At 37.7% G+C, this 20,852-nt stretch overlaps 1 protein-coding gene across 1 annotated transcript in view; it reads left to right on the plus strand.

Annotated features, from left to right (window-relative positions):
- The first annotated feature begins 2,501 nt into the window (after positions 1 to 2,501).
- The window catches only part of LOC139136702 (endothelin-converting enzyme homolog), a 35,228-nt gene continuing 16,877 nt past the window's right edge, over positions 2,502 to 20,852 (plus strand). Inside the window, exons 1-4 of the mRNA XM_070704508.1 lie at positions 2,502 to 2,893; positions 16,978 to 17,115; positions 18,891 to 18,995; positions 20,265 to 20,426. Coding sequence (XP_070560609.1) covers positions 2,776 to 2,893; positions 16,978 to 17,115; positions 18,891 to 18,995; positions 20,265 to 20,426 — 523 coding nt within the window. The 5' untranslated portion in view covers positions 2,502 to 2,775. The remainder of the gene's footprint in view (positions 2,894 to 16,977; positions 17,116 to 18,890; positions 18,996 to 20,264; positions 20,427 to 20,852) is intronic.

Below are 20,852 nucleotides of genomic sequence, written 5' to 3' on the forward strand. Positions count from 1 at the left end.
TGAACCAATTCTTTTCTCAGAGTTAATGTCAAGTTTCAGTGTTAGAATCAAGATATTTAGTTCAAATTTTCAGGATATCTCCCTTAGTTAATATTTTCTCCAAAGAATATAAAATTGTATATTTGAAGCCATGATTTAAAATTTGACACCAGTAAATATTAAAATTTAATTTTTCATATTTTTTTTACATATTTGAATTTAATAATAATTGGATAGTATTAATATTACCAAATTAGTTATAAATATGTTGACACAATTTATTGTAAGATTTTTACGGCAGGATTTGTAAATAAAATTCGTTTTTATGATTTTACATGGGTTTATATATCAAAAAATTATTAAAAATTCTTTCTAATTTCAAAATGTGATTTTCCAAAAGAACTTCAAATACAGGAAAATTATGCCGTACAAATTTTATCTGTAACCTTGTTAATAGGCTGTAAAAATTCTATGTCCATATTTCTTTTCAAATTGGATTAAATTTGTATACAATTATGTAGGAAAACTGTTATTCTGTCAAAAATGTTGAAAACAAGCCATATTTGCACCCCTCTTTTGAAGTCATAGAGCAGTTTTTTTGGTTAATCTCACTTTTGACACCTCTTTCACACTCAAAGAATCTAAAAATGCATTTACAATAGCAGTCACTCACTCTGAATGCCAGCACCGCCTTGTCAAACTTTCCTGAAAAAACAGCAAATAATGACTTTCCCTTTTCAAACATTTTATTAAAAGCTAGGGGACCTCTACCATAGTTAATACACTAAGGACTCCCCAACTTCTTCTTATTTGTCAGTTTTTCAGAAGTTTCAACAGGCTATAACTCTGCAATGCCTTTGTGCCCAAATGTCTAGTTTTTTTTATTCCACAGAGAATGTTGACTACTTTTATATTTTAATAGTTTTGTTGAAATTTATAACTGACGCTCTAGCCTTTCAAACCACTGAAGTCTTTTACTTTCGAGGCGTATACTAACTTAAGGTTGTATGCGCCTCGAATTTGAAAGACAAACTTTTGCTCAAACTTTCCGTAATGAGACTTTAAGCCATTCTCTTTTGAAGTCAAGAAAAAAGTGGGTCACCGCGCAAAATTTGGTACTAATAAACATATTACCTACTAATTTCACGGACACTTGGAATTCAAAATGGCGGCCATCTCTGTGTTAACTCTATGGGGAAAATGAAATTTTCAATTTTTACAAAAATAATTCGGTGAGATCCAGAGTTTGTTTATTCCATGAGCTTCAAACTGAGCTCCAATGAGTGATAGATCGACATCGTGTTGTAAAAATTTGAGTCCAATATCTGTCCCCGAGGTGCATTCTACCTTAAAGTCATCTTCCGAAGTCAACGTTCTCATTTACCTATGGCTTCAGACTCAGAGACTGTAAAGAGCACACATAACGATTACCGGCGACTATTATCTGAAGAAAGGACGTTCCATTTCTCTCCATTCCTAACAATGGCGACGTTCATAAAAAGATACTCGTTCAAAACTCCCTAAGAGTACAATCTCTCATAATTACACATGCTTGTGATGTACACGATTCCACGAAGCGGCTGGCGCGATGTCTTCCAGAAGATTTCAGAGCGGATCAATAACTCCCTATATCCTTATTACCATCTTATGAATATAAAGATTATCACGATTTGCGTACGAGAAACCCCCGTATAATTGTGTGGCTACCGCTAACCTTTGTCAGTTCGTATAACTTCTCAAATATTTTTTCGACTTCTGCATCGTTAAATACTGGCTTATTACAGCAATGAAATATTCGCCACAATAATCTCTTGCTGTGGACACAGTTAAAATCTTCAATCAAGAACAAAACACATTCCCTCTGACATCTTTGAACTTAAAATACCGGAAAAAAGCTGTTTTAGGCCGCCAACTATAACTACGCAACAGAAGCATCTCACCACTGGAAAAATATGCTGTACCTTCGCCCTTTGAGTTGAGCTCGAAATATCACAGCACGGCAAAACAAACAACACATATACGTCGGGCATGAGGTGAAATTGTGTTTATTTAGTTAACAGATCATTTCAGATTCAGCGGCGTATGTTGCAGGGCACGCGAATTCTTCGAGCAGTCCAGAATTCCTCAGAAATTATGGCATTGTCAGAGTGCTGAGGCGAATGAGATGGAATTTGGAAAAAAATCACACCGCGGGCGAGTTTAGTTTTTCACAATCATGTTGCAAATTTGAAAAAAAAATCAGTTAACTAGAAGGAAAGAAGGCTAGATGAGGATGCACGAGAACAATCGGTATCCATGGCACCGAAAATATCTCTTCTTTTGAAGCTCGACAAATTCAAGCAACCGATGCTAATAAGTGAGCTTGGGAGATATCTCCGTGAATATACGTCACAGGCAATGCCAGAGAGGGAACGATGTATTCAAATTAGAATCCCGGCTAAGAAAGATCCATCGTCGCCCGGGGAAACTGCTTCGCCTATGATGAAAAGAGACATTGTCGTAAAAGACGCAAATTGCAAGGTATTTCACCAAAACAGCACCCATTTCGACCGGATATGGATGGCCCGGCGCTCGGCTCATCTCTCTGAACAAGGCTGTTCTGAAGACGCGAACGATTTAGAACATGCTGGGGGCAGCCAAGTGACGGTACCCTGTGACGTTCTTGCCTGATACTCTTTTAATACGTGATCTGCGTGCAGTAACCAGGAACACGCGCATGTATATTAGCGTTGACAGGAAAAACATTTGCAATCCTCCCAGAATATTTTTTGCGTGCGAGGGTAGTTACACTAGGACATGGCCAACGAGGACACACAAAATCTTGTGCTAGGAAGCATACAAGTGAATAGAAACGAAAGAACACGAGAGAAAGTTTATGGATCTGTCGCCAAAGAAGATGAAGAAGAGGAAGGAGGTATGTTACTGAGAGAGAGAGAGAGAGAGAGAGAGAGAGAGAGAGAGAGAGATGTGAACATGTAATGTCAAATGTAAATATCAGTGCTACTTGCTCTGATATGAAACATGTAGGCTATTGTCTCAAATCATTAACGATTGTGACACTGTAATGACAAATGGTCTACATTGCTCTTTCAAATAATATATTTTCGTTTATTTGAAGTTTGTCTGGAAATCAGCTATGAGAGACAATACAAGGTGACCCGATGCTTGATAAATGAATAAACAAACAAATAAACAGACACAGCGTAGTAAGCGTTATCCAAGATTTTTGTCTTTGTCGCAGTGAAATCAAAAACAATTTGTACATGCAGTTTATCAAGATGTATATCGGTATACGGTTACGTGGTTAGGAAGCGATGCCAGTGTGTGTTGGTGGTTTACCTTCTCACACTCCGAGTCTCTGACTCCATATCTCTGACCCGCTCGCTCGCTGACCGTCTGTCTCGCCCGTCCCCAGGGGACCCAACTTTGTATCTCTCTCTCTCTCTCTCTCTCTCTCTCTCTCTCTCTCTCTCTCTCTCTCTCTCTCTGCCTGCCTCACACCGCTTTTCAATTTTCTTTAACCGTCTGTCCGTCTGTCGCTCTGTCAGCGCGTCAGTCTCTGTCTGTCTCTTACCTCTGTCTCTCCAGTGAGTGGAATTTTATTTCAGAAAAAAATGAACAAATATCAAGGCTTTGGTTGGCCTTTCAGACGGAGGATTTTAAAATTCTTTACATGAAATTCGGATTTGCAGGCTGAAGCAAGTGGATGGAGGCATTGCTTTCACAAACAAACAAACACCAATCAACGTCAATCTGATAGCAAAGCCGACAGTTGCCTAATTGACACACTGTACAATATGGTCGTTTGGACTGTCTCATAGCTCTGATTCCCATGGCAACCTATGCAAATTACTGGTCTTTTCCTTGCCAACGATTGGTGTTTAGATAGAGGATTGGATTTAGGACAGATTCACTGACTCGATTTCGTGACGGTAATCAACAGTAACGAAGCCAATCAATATACTGCTAACGACGAGGAATGGGTTTTGGTTCGCGTTCCTGACTGCTTTATCTGTCTATCATCTTCCGTGTTATCAGATAATGAGCAATTTGGGGAATCCGTGCATTACAACTAATACCGTTAATAAAGAAAGGAAGCGCGGAGCTGTAATTTCATTAACTTTATTAACATAGGAAGTTGGTGTGTGAAAAAGGTTCAAGTTTCACTCAACTTGCTCCCGGTCACTAGCCCTTCTGATGTTACATAAAAAGCAACTCGATGAGTCTTTCTTCAAATGGCAGCTTGCCAAGCTAGCTATCAACTCAACAACACCTGTTCCGCGTCAACAGTTACGCCGTGGAGTCTTGTCTCATGATACTCTCACAATCTCATAAAATTGCCATTCTGTTGTTTGTCAGACTGTGTCGGACTAAATGATTCGGAAAAAGGCCGATGTACTTAGTCGGACGGTGTTTCCACACAAAGCGAAATATTTCTGATGCAACATTGTTCCCGTCATAGATCACGAGGTTTGCCTTTTTGAAACGTTCTATATACAGATGTCAGCATTCAGTGCAAGTCTTCGTCTGGTTTGTCGTGGCATTAATCATGAAGCTGGCTCGAATGACGTCAACTGTGTAAATTTTACGTTTTACTAGGAGTTCGGAATAGTTCGTACTTCGTATTGATATAATATTTTAAAAAATCATCATAAAAGAAATCGATGTCGCGTAGTCCATCCTGAAAGTAGCTGTTATACTATCACATGCATTAATGTATAGCTACACCACTTCCCTCTTTTGGCTTTAGCGGGTATTTTCATATTTTTCGGTGGCTGTTTTAAGAAACATTTTGAAGGAAATAGTGGCTCATGTTTCAATACAGCGGTGTTTCTAAAGATAGGCTGGTATCATGTGACCAGGGCAGGCAGTGAAAGCAAGTCCGTGCTCGTTAAAAATAACCCGAGAGGTTTCGGTAAGCCCGTGACATATCAAATCCGGTATCTGCAAAGAGCTACCGGTATATCAAGAACCTCCTCTATTTCCAGGTACATCATTTGACATGTTCGTCACGACCTATTTTCTTTGCTGGCATAAACATGAATGCGGATGGAGGTATTCTCGGCTTTTAGTTGTCTTCAAAAATGACATAGTCAATTCGACATTCCGCTGTAATGAAAAATTCAGAAAGATTAAAATCTTGTCAACTGACACCGACTGTTTGTGTGAAATACAAAACTGTTTGTGTGAAACACACAAATTTTATGCCTTTATGCGTGAAATACACAACTGACATTAACTGTATATGTGAAATATACACTGTTTGTATGAAATACACAACTGATACCAGCTGTATGTGTGAAATATACAGCTATATATGTGAAATATACACTCTATGTGTGAAATACACAACTGATACCAACTGTATATCTGATGTGGGAAATACACTTTAATATTGTATATGTGAAATGCCAACTGTTGTGGGAAATACACAGTAATATTGTATATGTGAAATGCACAACTAACTCCAACTGTTCGAGTGAAATAGACAAATGTGAAATGCACAGCAGTATCTGTAAAATACACGAGGTGACACCAACTGTACGTGTGAAACACACAACCGTTTGTGTGAAATACACTTAGTACTAACACAAACTGTTAGAGTGAAATAGACAACTTCGAGAGTAAAATACACAACAGTTACTGCATGGGTGAAATACACAACTGACACCAACTGTATGTGTGAAATACACAACTGAATTTTTGTCCGGACTAAAATTCATTTGTCAACTATGGTGTATTACACATTGTGTTGACAAGGATAATACCTTGTATTTCAGCGCAATTTAGTTATACAAATGCTGTTTCGTAGACTGAAAATAATGCATTGTATTACAGAAACAGCGGTTGTCTCTTCGACGTGGCGTTATCAAAGGAATATTAAAACAGAAAATTAACTGTAATGTTAGGAATTGGCGGGAAGCATTAGCATGATGTAAACTGCGGGTGAATGGATGATAGCTTTTATGTAACCTGTGATTTCCACCAGCCATTTTGAAGGCCAGTACGTCGTGAATGCTTATTTTTGTTTCGCTTGTTGACTTGAGCTTGTAAAACTATAGCGGGTATTTTTCATATTTTCATATCATGTTGAGGTCCGCATTTTATAAGAACAACCGGCATCTCTTGTGAGAATCCATTTCTATTTTAGGAAAACGTCTTCAATTTCAAAAAGATGGTATTTTTAATATAATGGCAGATAGAATCCGCGCGTGCGTGTTTCTAACCCACGCTCCAGCACCTGTTGATAGATTTCTTGCACAATTTCCATTAACGTCTTTCAAGGAATGAAAAAATCCTGGAATTCATTCATATCATTGGAATTAGTCTTTGAAAGAAAATGGTGGATACGTGTTGACCATCGTGTGGACTGTATAGAACGCACTCGTATTATCTATTGTGGTCTGTAAGTTTGAAATTTATCAGTGACGATTTTCTTTCTAGTTGTTTTAAGTACCTTCTTTTAAAATTGATTTCGACTTCAGCAAGCTTGCAGTGACTATTTTGATATTCATCGAATTTCCACTCGTCATCTCATCTAATGTCACAAGACATTTACGATTTATCAGAAGCACTAAACACCGAAAAATCATTTTTCCCGTTCCGTGTACAATCATTTCAAGACGATTCATCTACTGTCACCTGTGCTCGTTCACTTTCTTATTGGAACCGTCTGAAAGTCATGATACGTATTGTTTGTGACTCGTGTGATATTGACATTACTGAGAAGACAAGAATATTCAACTGTTTGTACTGCGTGGACTTTTATCTGTGTGAAAACTGCTTTTACAAGACCATCGTTTCTTCGAATGACCCGGATTGCGGATATGGCAGTCAACTAGTGACGACCACAAAAGATGGACACTGCGGTCCTGATCATTGTTTCCGCATTATTGAAGTAATCATATTTTGTCCTGTTACGAAGAAACCAATCGAGTACTGAAGATATCTCTTCGAACATTGTACACTTTAGGCTACTGTTTTTGTCTATAATGGCGAAAACAGTTTCTGGACCAATTTTTTGCTTGTTCCTTTCCTTGGTAATTTATTTTAGAATTGTACGTTGCCACTTTTTTAATTTGTCGTCTCAACCTAACATTTACCGAGAGCTACAAAATGACTTCGCTCAGTTTGTGGTGCATTCGCATGATACTTTTCATACGAACTGTCTGGACTTGATAATGTCACCTGCTGTTATCAACAATAGGCAAACTCATCATTACGATGCACAGTGTAAAGTAACAGGTGGTAACACATTTAGAATTCTAATTCACGTACTGCTACTCGCTGGTGATATTGAAATCAACCCAGGTCCTAATCTAAAATATCCATGCGGCACATGTTGCAAATCTGTAAAATCAAATCAGTATGGGCTGCTATGTTCCACTTGCGAAAAATGGTTTCACATCAAATGTCAGAGTATTTCAATTGACGTCTATACCGCTTTATATGATAAACCAAATGAACCATGGTTTTGTTTATCTTGTTCTCTTCCAAATTTCACCGACTCATTTTTTGATGATGGAAATCACGAGGAAGATCAAACTTTATTCACAATACCAGATCTAGCCCAAAGCCCAAATACTAATGATCATCACAAAGACTTAGAAAACGTCAGTTTTGATGATTCCTTTTATGACTGCTTTCATAAGAGAGGTCTTCATATTATTCATCTAAATGCTCGTAGCATCCTACCAAAATTAGATGAAATAAAATTCTGGCGAATAACACCAAGGCGGCTATAATTGGAATTAGCGAAACATGGCTAGATGATTCGATCTCTGACAGTGAAATTAGTATACCTGGTTATGTATTAGAAAGAAATGATCGTAATCGGGAGGGCGGTGGTGTTTGTCTGTACATAAGATCGAATCTCATATTTAAACGAAGAATTGATATGCAAAATGATAATATCGAGGCACTTTGGATTGACCTTATCCTGCCAAAATCAAGACCAATTTTAATTGGTGTGTGTTATAGACCGCCAAGAATCAACAACTTCTTCAACTTACTTGAAGAGCAACTGTATCGAATAGATGGGTATCAGATACAAGAGATGATAATCATTGGCGACTTCAACTGCAATCTTGACAAATCAAATAATAGTGCTCTTTTTAACAGCTTCAAAAACTTTTGTCTTGCTTTCGATTTGGAACAATTAATCACAGAATTCACCAGAGTTACTGCTGAAAGTGCGACAATCATCGATCTTATCCTGACTTCAGACAAGGATAAAATATGTCAATCTGGTGTTTTGCCAGTTGGAATAAGTGATCATTACGTTACGTTTTGTACTAGAAAGGTCTATAAAGACTATATCGGGACTCATAACACTGTCAAGATGAGATCGATGAAGGGATATTCAGATGAGCTATTCAGATCAAAGCTCAAAGAGATAGACTGGTTTCAGGTGATCAACTGTGATCAAGCTAATGATGCCTGGGATAAATTTAAGACCTTGTTTATTGGAGTGTTAGACACAAATAGCACCCATGAAAGAGGTGCGATTAAAACAGAGATCAGAACAATGGATTAATAGCGAAATCTTACAGGGAATTAGAGATAGAGATAACATTCTACGGAAAATGAAATCAACCGGTGATAAATCATTGTTGCGTCGATTTAGAACAGCTAAGAACAGAGTCAGTAGACTCGTTAGGATCGCCAAATCTGAGTTTTTCAAATCAAAACTAAACGAATGTGGGAATAACAGTAAAGTTATTTGGAAAACCTTGAAGAATTTGGGCATGTCTTTGAGAAAATCAAAAGCAACTTTGACTAACATTAGCTTGGTCATAGGTGACAGTCTATGTTTTGATAAGCATAAGGTTGCAAAGAAATTCAATGATTACTTTTGTAATATATCTTCAATACTGGTTGATAAATTACCACAGGCGTCTGGTAAATATGGCCTCGATCATGTTAAACGTTATTACAACAAGAAAGGTGTTGAACAAAATTCTTTTCAGCTGTCCATAGTGGATGAAAACGAGGTTTTGAAACACATTTTAGCTTTAGACGTACATAAGGCAACTGGTTTGGACAACATTTCTGCAAGATTCCTCAGGGACGGTGCGGAAGAGATAGTCACACCATTGACGCATATAATCAATCTTTCTATTCGTCAATGTATTATTCCCGCAGATTTCAAATGTGCAAAAGTGATGCCAATCCACAAGAAAGGTGATAAGACTTTTGAGGGCAACTATAGGCCCGTGTCAGTTCTATCAGTTGTCTCAAAGGTTTTAGAGAGAATTGTATTTGACCAACTGGAAGCATATTTAGCGAAGTATAATTTGTTGTATGAATTCCAATCAGGTTTCAGACCGGGTTATTCCACAGACACCTGTCTTATTCACATCACAGATCATATCAAAGATCAAATTGACCGGGGTAATCTGACGGGAATGGTTCTCATTGACCTTCAAAAAGCATTTGACACTGTTGACCATGTTATTTTGTTGTGTAAACTAAAAGCTATGGGCATGACAGATGAGGCCATTGATTGGTTTAAATCATATTTGACAGATAGACAACAGGTGGTCAGTGTAAATGGGTTTACATCTTCGTTAAATCAGGTCAATTGCGGTGTTCCCCAAGGATCGATATTAGGCCCGCTATTATTTTCGCTATATGTAAATGACATGTGTTCAGCTGTTGATTGTAAACTCTCTCTTTATGCCGACGACTCTGCATTACTTGTATCGGATACCAATGTTTGCGCAATACAAAACAGATTAAATCTGGACTTGAACAATTTAAATGAATGGATGATCGATAACAAGCTATCACTGCATCTTGGTAAGACAGAGTCAATTCTATTTGGGTCTAACCATAAATTACGGAGGTGTTCCGAACTTTTCATAACGTGTAATAACACAAAAATCGTTGCGAGGGATGTCGTCAATTACTTGGGAGCTGATTTAGATCAAACATTATCAGGTGAGAGTATGGCCTGGCAAGTGATTCACACGGCAAATTCCAGATTGAAATTTCTCTACCGTAAACGTCATTTTTGGAAACTAATTTAAGAAAACTCTTGTCAAATGCCTTGATAAATTGTCTGTTTGATTATGCCAGTGCCTATTGGTACCTTGGGCTGAAAACATACACGAAACATCGGTTACAAACAACACAAAATAAAATTATTCGATTTGTCCTGGGGTTGCATCCGCGAAAACATATTGATGCTTCTCACTACAAAAAATTGGGGTGGCTCCCTGTGGACAAAAGAATTGAATATTTAAAGTCAAATCTGATGCATAAAATTATTCATGGGAAAGGCCCTTCTTATCTCTCATCTATTGTGGTGATGAAAAGCAACGTTCACAATTATAACATTCGCCATGGTGACCTCTCTATTTATATTCCATTCGGTGCGAAATTCGCTCAAACTGGTTTTCACTATTCTGCCTCGAATTTATGGAATCAATTACCATGTAATATACGGCTGACTTCATCAAACAATGTTTTTAAACGCTTGTTGAAGAGAAATTTTTATAGTGTACTTGACCTTTAGATTGATTTTGTATATCCTTTTTTACCTTGTATGTTTACAATTGGATGTTTGTTATTTCCGATCTTTTGTCGTTGTTGTTTGTGTGTCTTAAACCGGCAGCAGGATTGTCTTTTTATTCGACCGTTTTCCGCATTTTGTCTTTTCACTTAATTTTGAATTCTTTGTCATCTTTTATATTTATATTTATTGTGTAGTCTTCTTTTCATGGACCACAGTGGAAATAAGTCTTCGGACTTTTCTGTGCTATCCATGCACAAATAACTGCGTTGTCTCCTTTGGTGTTGTAAATTGTTATATTCTGTACTATTTTCTTATTAATTTGGTTATTTGTGCTAAATAAATAAATAAAAAAAATTAAAAAAAAAAAGCTCGTCTGCCCTTCTCACGTTCATTTTGAATCCCGAGATAATCTCATAAAGTAAATGCCATTTAAATGTCACCCTGACTGAGCAATGAAGTATTCATTGATCTTTCACAAATGCAAACATTCTGTGCCTCAATCACCCAACTTTTTGGAAATCAAGCTAACAGCAAGTCAATCGGCAAATTTGTCATTTATCATTTAATCATTCACAGACCAAATGTCATCAGAAAATTCAAGCGTGTCGTTGATAATTTTTAATGTGCTTATGATCGATGGAAACTGCAATGCCGTGGGCACGTACTGAGCAGTATTTAATAGCTTCGGCAGCTCATCAATTGACGGATGTGTGCTTTGTTTGAGCATTATGAAGTATGTGTATAGCGACCGTGGAAGTAAGGATGAATTATGTCTCTTATTTTACTCGATAAAATAGTCATCAACGAGAAATTTTATTTGCTGAATAATACTCATCATTTGTGTTGTTGAGAAAACTTGTCCCGGTCTCGTATCCCGGTGAGGAAGACTCTGCATGTAATGTCAAATTGGCAAGATTGGGAGGAGTGAAAGGTATCAATGGGGTGGAAGTACGGTTGTTTCGAGATATCACGATGAGATTTGAATTCTTTTTGGCAAGTGCAGCTGATAAAATTAGGGTAAGGCGAGGAGACATGCCAAGAGTCGTATGGGTATCTGACACAATAGGTCTGGAGTGAACAATGGAGCACTTTGCCGCCAAAATATGGTGCAGGATGGGCAACCCTGGCGCCACAATATGGTTCGCTTTTGTGTTTAAGATCGATAAATCACCTTTATCCTTAGTTTTATATTTCTCCACCCCGACAAATAACACGCGCCTTTACGTATCGTAGAACCAGACGTACAGTTGTCGGCTAGATGGCTGAAACTTGAGATTTTCTTCATATTCTACACCTCCTGAAGGTTATTTACAGCAAGCGGTGACTCGGTATAACTGTAATTTGCGAAGGCGCAATGGACGGCGCAATCAAAGTCGGAAAAACCACCTGTGAACCGACGAACACATTGTCGTTGTATTTTGAAAATGTTTTCATTCCCGACTGAGCCGATCACCGGTGTTGCCATGGTAACACGCGTCATAGGAAGACGGGATAAAGCCATGCTTCAGGAGCGAATACCGGTTACATTATGTACGGTTTAATCTAATCTTATCCGTCCTCTATTGCTTAGAAACTCTTCGACAATCCAATATGCGCTGGTATTTCTTTTGCTTTGTATGTAGAGAATCACGTCGAAGGTTCGATGAGGCTCCCTCGGGAAATGATACATGAAAACCGAGCAAAGCTAAACCATGTATCCGTTGCTTTCGGGATTTCTTCCCGATTGCGTTTCACCCACGTGTCGGCTCACCTGATCAACGCATTTCCAATTCCAACGCGATAAGCAGTATCATACCTCAAGCAGGTTCACGAAAAACGGCTTTGGTGCCTAGTTTCCATTCTCACAGGGCATGCACAGGCAGGTTTTATATGCAGTTGTCTGACATTTAAAACACACACTTAAACTTTTAAAAATCACACCGCGAAAAATAAATAACTTTGCTGAGGTCATCGACAGTCACGACCGTCGAAGAAACAATCATAAAAATACATAAATAATCTGCACTTGGTTGTAAAGAAGAATGATCCATGAAATGTGCATGAACAGTATTTTCTGAGAAACGTGGCACTATGGCATTTATATTACCGATATCACTGACCTTGTTAGAAATATACTTCTGTGATTTCTGAGAATATGTATATTATATGTGCGTGTCAGTGGAATGGCTTGATGAGCTGAAGTTGCATCGGTTTTGTTTTGGCATATGGTGAGTGGATACGTCTTGACGAGACAGTAAAAGCCCCTCTAAGGATCTCTCCGTCAAAATAACAGGCTTTCGTTGAATTCGACTCATCGACGCTCAAGGCGTGCCGTTTGCGATGGCAAGTCCGACAGATGGGACTGCAAGAGTCAATTGGCCGCCCACTACAACTCGCCATAGATCACGACGGCAGCTTTTATATGGCCCTCATGGTAGCTTCCTTGCGCGTCATCAGTCATAGAACCCTTGGACTTATCGATGTGATTCCAGGTAGAGTTGCCACCTCGTTCTGATAGGCTCAATCAAATCCAACACGACAATTTGAAGAGATCCTATACCAATCCTTCTAACAATTGAAATATGAAATGCTTCAGGGGCTTGTAACTGACCCTTGACCCGTGCACAAGCAATCATTCATTATTTACACTCTCAGCCGTTGCCAGAGCTTTCATACCTCCTTCTAGCGATACGAGATTTTTAATCGCGCAAACATCGTTTTCCCTATTTTCCAAGAAAATTTATGAATTATAAATTGAGATAGCACTTTCTATATCTCGTGTTAAAATTTCTGAATCCCCTAGCGATATCAGTTATTGTTCTCCTAGGAAACAGCGATTAAATGAGAGAATAGCGATCGCCCGTTGAAGGAAAGCTTCAATGTGGTTGGGGAAATACTTTCACCTCGGTTTGCAGACTCGAATACCTTCCTACACGGAGATGGCTTTCATGATTCAGTGGCGTCGTTAACTCTTACAGGCTGATACAAATATCACGCGTCAATGATCACATCTCCCCTGGAGGTCTCTCCTTGAGAAGAGTAAAGATGTACCAATGGTCCAATATATATAAAAGAAATCACAGCTTGGGGTATTGGCAAATGACCCGTCCCAGTTTCGTTAGCCTTGCTCCACAGCTTATCCAACCTTAAACCCGACTTTCGGAGCGTAATTGCTTCGAAATTCAAAGTGATACTTTTCTGAGGTTGTTCTTTAAAACTAAAGATTGAGTAATAAAACAATATTCCGATAATCAACCAATCTGAGAACATATTCAGAAAACGATAAAGAAGGTAAGGCAGTCATTTATTACATTTAAAAGACGTAGATACAGTCTTAACTTTTAAAGTTATCTTAAAAATATCAATGTCACTAGAATAGATCGAGAATATGACAGATCGAACCAGAGCTTTAATCAGGCATATCTGTGTAGCTTCATATTCATCTTTGCGCTAGTACTGCCTTCCATTCTAGCTGTCATCGATTTACTCATTACGTTTGATTGGTAAACTAGCCTTGTAGTGCAAGTCTTCGTTGAAATTAAGTTGGCGGGAATCCCTCTAAGGTTTACATGAAGAAACCGGGACTTTGAGGCTAACAGATTTACTGTGTCGTTCAATGAATGAATGTATCGTAATCAAATATATGTGCATGATTGTACCAAGTCTGGACGAATGTTTGAGTATTCATACAAAATTCAAATTAATTTTCATATCATGTAACTATTCAAAATTACTTAGTATCGAAAATTGCGTTCAAGCAGAAGGACCTAAACTTCACAAATATATAATCGATTGATTTTTGTTGACATTTTTTTAAATTTCTTCTATCGCTGATATTTGCAAATGATGATTGGCGAATAAATCAGTGCTGTTAACAAGACAACACGGTATTGGCATGGGCACACACTCAGTCTGGTAGAAATATTACGTCTCTGTAAATTGATAAACACGAACACTCTCCCCGAATAGCGAGGCAAAGATCCGCTGCGCCACTTAGGATGTATATTCAATAATGTGAACTGAAATCAACTCTACAATTCTGACCTCATCCTTATTTGGAATAATTCTTCGAAATCCTTCCTTTGTGGCGTTATGACGTCAGAACAGGTCTATGTCGACCACGAACGGAACAATTGTACACATTTTAAAATTCAGTTGTGGAGAATTCAGGATTATGTAGTTTTCACGATAGTAGGCACACTCAGCTTGGCCATAAACATTGCTAAAGAAAGATGTTGAAACCCCCTCCCCAATTCTCCCCCCCCCATACATTGTTTGTGCTTAAGTATACCTTTGGGCGCCACACTACCTGCCGAACACATATTCAGTAACTTGAGGATTTTCCTTGCATTTGAAAATGTACTATTAGCCAGTGATGGCAGGGAAATAGTCTTAAAGGTTTCAAGAGAGCGAGAAAATAGCGAACGATCTAATTGAAAGACAGCGTGCACTTTTCAAAGTACCCAGCAATTGATAAACCAGACTTCGCTATCTAGGCCGTCATCTATCTGTCTTCGCTTACAAAGGAGACACTACTCTTAGTATTATCTTAGGTTTTATCTCTGTATCACAAGTTCACTGAAAGCACATGATACACTCTCTGTTATGTGCCGGCCTGTCTGATTCTTGTTCCCGTGTGACCTCGTTATCGACAGTGACGTAGGTAAAAACGAGGTGGTTATCTCCTGTACACCAGCATACCTTGTGGCGGCAGGCGATATGCACTTAGAAAGTTGTATGTTTTCAGATTTTGCGGGCACAAAATTTAATGGCACACAAACAGATCTTTCTTGTTAATTCTCCGAGGCAGCATCGTTAGATTCATTTGAATACGGTATGAGAAGGTTCGTCTGCTCGTGTTGGTTGAAATTGATCGTGACTTCCCCGCTGCTTTAATTAATGATCAAGTACAATTAAATTGCGTTGCTATATACTACATTGTAATTCACCTACTTCTGCAGTGTGGTTCTTTTGATATGAATACAGTTAAAACAACCATTTGGTAACTGATCATTCACAACACTGCATTCAGGGGCTTTATCTTGAGTCATTAGTCACAAAAACAAAGCAAAGGTACTTTAATATGTTGTATCTGCTCCACATCTGCAGGTTTCAATATTCTAATTTTGAGTTCCAGTTATACCTCAACAACATGTAAATAAAAAGCATCGCCTGGTGCTTTCATTCGCCTGGTGACCTTTCATTGGATTGACAGACCAAGGCAATGTGAGAGTTTAAAAAAGACATTGAACATGCTAATTTGACAAACGAGTAGGTTAAGGTGAAAAAATAAAACATACAACATGTAACCTTTGGGTGATAGTTTTCAAGTAGAATAGAACTGCAATACTCCCCTCTCTTGTGTGCAAAGGACGTAGTATATTGTTTGCATGGCAGCACAAGTAAAAACTTCTAGACTTGTAAGGAAAACTTTTATTCGGTCTTATATGCTGTCTGCCCTTTGGATTTGACAGTCATATGTTTGGAATGCGTCGTTGCAATGAACACGTGTTTGTAAGTTTCTGAGATTTTATGTTTCTTTCACAAGAAGGTGTCTGTGTTAACGGCTTTTCAGAATAGTGTATGTCATCATTATGTAGCGACGGGCATTTTGTCATTTCGCGTTTTTTCCATCTTTCATCATATCAAGATTGTAATAGCCATGCCCCAGTGGCAGATACGAAATGAAATTTGGAACATAGTAACTCGTCGATAGGCAAACCCCCTCGGCGTCCTTTTAAAGGCTCAGAAATACAGTTGCTGTCACTGCATGGCTCCATATCTACAGAACAGAGAGTTCATTTCATACGAGGACTTAAGGTGACCTGTTCCAAGAAAGCGTTTTAATAATGACTCGTCTGTCGCCATGGGGAACACAGTCTTTGTCCCTAGACTAACTTTGCCAATTTCATAATTTATTTGACAAGTCATTCAACTCCAACGTACCAAGCCTAAGAGAAAAGAAGACAAAAAATATCTTCGAACACTCTTAGCTAACGTATGAAAGCCGGGTAGATTTCCTGGTTCTGGAAATGTGTGCTGATAAGCAAATGCATGCATGTTAGTTCTAATAAACTATAAACCTTGAAACATGGGTGCATCAGAGTTTACACTCACCATATACAATGCATCGACATTAATTGTCACGATTATTTTTATTGAGTATTTCTAATTTTGTTACATTAATTATGTTGAAAACAGCAGCTCTGCTCAGACAGTAGCCGATAATTAGCGAAAGAATGGTATTTTCTTTGTTACCATGGATGACAATGCAACATGTACAACCAATGAGCGTTGACATACTTGTTTAGTTGAACACCTGACTGAAAGTCTGCCTTGTTCATCGATGCCAAATTTACATAACATTTTACATAACATACTGCTTGATGCAACGATCAATTGAATTACATTACTACTTTCGGCTATGTAGGCCCAACAGTGCCCTGATAATAACTAGGAAGTATTTTATATTTCTATTTTTCCTTTACGTTTATTAATAGGACAGAATACGATCACCAGGGCGGAGAAACGAAAATACTTCCTTTCAAAATGGAATATACACCATGGAAGATATTCGAAAAAGCTGTTGTTTTGGATAACATTCACTCTGTGCGGAGTTCTTGTGGTTGTGTGTCCAAGTAGGTTTTTCATTTATACAATGTTGATCGCCAGTCTTTGATGGGCGTAATGTAATGTAACTTGCGTCATACTAGTTTTATTGTTAGTATCATATCATATCATATCATATCATATCATGTCATTTCATATCATATCATATCATATCATATCATATCATATCATATCATATCATATCATATCATATCATAGCATAGCATAGCATAGCATATCATATCACATCATATCGTATCGTATCGTATCACGTCATGTCACGTCACGTCACATCAGATCAGATCACATCATATCATATCATATTATATCATATCATATCATATCATATCATATCATTGATATTTGATTCTCTGATACAATACACAGCAAAACCAATTAAATGAAAGCCCTACTTTTTTCTAATAATTTGTTCAGAGAAACTTTAATTATTCACTTTCGTAATTAAATACACCAATAAGGTATCACAATGCACATTGCGAAATATAACGAATCTAAAACCAATTTCATCAGATAATGCGATACAGTGCACAAAATTCAAAATGGCCGCCACCCTAGGTTGGAACTAGACGTTGATGTAGACTTTTGGAAACGGATTAGTTTGATTTCAAATGAACAAACAATGCTAAGCACTGTTAAAACGGGTTCAAAATCAATCTAAAATACATAGCACTGGTAAGAATTACAACTTTTTCATGGCCGAGGCTCTGCCCCCGAAATGCCCTGTTAAGTTTGTACCCGTTTTCCCATCTTTAAGCTCTGTTTCGGGGCGACAATGAAAAGTTGATATTATTTTACGTTAACTTACATAACATTACGTTACGCCACATTATACTAAGTTTGTTACGTTACAATACGTTACGTTATAATGCGTTATGTTATGTTATGTTGTTTTGTTATGTTATACTAAGTTACGTTATATCATGTTCAATAACCTTAGGTTATGTTATGTTACATTACATATGTTATGTAATGTAATGTTATGTTATGTTACATAACGTTATGTTAATTTGCATTAACTATGTTAAGTTACCTTACATTACGGTACGTTATGTTATATTACATTGTGTTACGTTACGTTACATTATGTTATGCTATGTTATGTCATGTTATGTTATGTTGTTATGTTATGTTATGTTATGTTGTTATGTTATGTTATGTTATGTTATGTTATGTTACTTAAGTTGCATTACATAACGTTATGTTACGTTTACATTAAGTTACACTATGTTATGTTAAATGTGATGTAATGTAATATTATGTTATGCTACATGTATGTTATGCTACGTAATTTATGTAACACAACATTACATTACATATGTGTGATGGTATGCTATACTATGTTTTGGTATGTTATGCAATGTTATATTATCAAATTTTATGTTAGGTGAAGTGAAGAGATCTGATCATATGCTGTGATGTTATGTGATGTTTTACTTTACTAGGTGATTTAACATTACGCTTTCTGCCATGCTATGCTACGTGATGTGTGATGTGCGATGTCATGTTATTGTGGAATGTCATGTTGCAAATTAATGCAATAAAGAGTATGTTATACCGTATGTCATTGCGACGTCGTGTTACTTCATTGCTATTTTGCATTCTCTAATGTTGATGCTTCGATATTGGTAACATAGCGAAATGGCTGCTGTTATTGCCTTGCGTTGAGAATGCCCCGTTGAGTTTGTAAAACTCCACCAGGGGTTGAAGTCCTTGCCTCCATTGGTAGAAAATACACTAATCTACCTGCTCGCTCGTCTCACCACAAACTCTGATTTCTTTTCAGCGATTTTGATAATCAAGAGGAGAACACATAACGTGGTGGAGACTGCGCATGACCACACAGACACGGCAGTGGAATACTGTGATACACAGCATTGTAAGGAGATAGGTGAGAGCCGCGCACAGACGCAAAAACATCTCACCGCCATAGGGCATGCTCTGCAGAGCAGACGTATAGTGATTTCTCAGCGAAATGGCCCGTATTACACTCAAGTATTTGTCTGTCCAAGACTTAAGTGTAGCTCTGAGCAAGTCACATTACACGTTTTGGCGTGGGTGGGAATCTTTGCCACGGGGAGGGGTGAGAATAGGTTAGACATGTCTTTGGTGGTATGGGAATTAAAAGAATACACGAAGTACTGGTATTCGACTTAAACTTTTCTGATTCGCGTCGATGGAAAGTATATACATTAGGGGCAGCCAATCAATCTCCCTATTTCGAGATATTGTAAGCAGAAGTGTTTTACATGAAAATATACAATTCTCATTTTTCCTGACAAAATGAAATATTAAATATTTGAAGTCAAGTGCAATCTTATTATAATCCTCTTCCGCTATGATCTGAAAACATCCCCTTGTGCCAGATTTCACCATCATGTGAGTAAATCTGAATGAAGTCTTCTGTGGGCACTATTGATCCGGATCTGAAGTGTTTGTGTTTTAACCAGAAACGAAGGTTAAACACCAGAGAACACTGACATGTAAATTTCATGATCAGTTGAACTTAAATGAATGAGGACACCCAATGTAAGCTACAAACTGAATTAATATAGAAGTTATTGGAAAAGTGGGGGAAATGTGGAAAATCTTCTGAAATTTAACTTATGCAAATTTCATACCATGTTTAGTAAATCTTACATAAAGGCATCCGTAGGTATATATTTACCAAACCTTTGATGGATAAAACATTTTTGTACCAATCAAATATTAAACTTTCTAAAGAGCAACAGTAAACTGCCAAATATATCGTAACGATGCTGAGTTTGTGTGGTAACATTTTTTCACAAACTTCGCATCACGAGTTTCCGCCAATTTAAAGCTGCGATTGTAATATTCTTGGGTCCGGTGAATAACTGTATCAGGTCTAGGGTGTACGCGCCAAATGTTTATAATTCACAACTTTTGGAAACTGTTGTACCAACGTCCCATGCCAACTTGTGCAAGCTTTCAGGACTTTCGAGCAAATCCACCAGCAGAAGTATCTATACATTTACGTGCATTTGGGTATGTAGTTTTAACATATATAGTCTTTTAAACTTTCTCATGAGGCTTCTATAAAATGTGAAATGTATCCTTACTTTATTGAAAACTTTTTGAAGTGGCTGGTTAATAATTTCATCAAGTCAAGACCACTTTGTCTTCCTTTAAACATGTCCAGCGACTTCGATGTTCACGAGAATGGACCCGGATGCTGACCCTTGCGACGACTTCTACGAATATTCATGTGGAAGTTGGTTAAGGTCAAGTGAGATACCACCCGGTTTGCCAACAATTGACACATTGTACGAACTACGCGAACAGCTAGCCAATCAAATCAGAGGTAAGTATTTTGGTAAGGTTCATTATGATAATTAGATGATGGAACGCTGTAGTTTTTGGTACACTGAAGGACACCAGGCAACTTCCACTTTAGGTTAGAATCAGCGCTTGTGTTAAAGGCGTCTTTTTGACAATGGATTATGCATAATGCTCAGTTTTAGGCCAATGAAAAGTCTCCATTGACAATGAGTCATTATGAATTAATTTGCATACCCAAGCAATACTAATCAGATGAAAGTGAGCATTGCATTGTGAATGAAGAAAAGCAAACGGCCCGAGATAATGTTGAATTCTCTTACAACTTAGCATTGTGGACGTACTCTTTAGTCTTGTATGCTACACTATCTTAAGTTTTAGGTTTAAAAATTCAGGACTATGTAATGATACATGTATGCATATAACAAAATACAAATTGTTAAAATAAATA

This window comes from Ptychodera flava, chromosome 7 (assembly GCF_041260155.1).
Source record: "Ptychodera flava strain L36383 chromosome 7, AS_Pfla_20210202, whole genome shotgun sequence".
NCBI classification, from domain to species: Eukaryota; Metazoa; Hemichordata; class Enteropneusta; family Ptychoderidae; genus Ptychodera; species Ptychodera flava.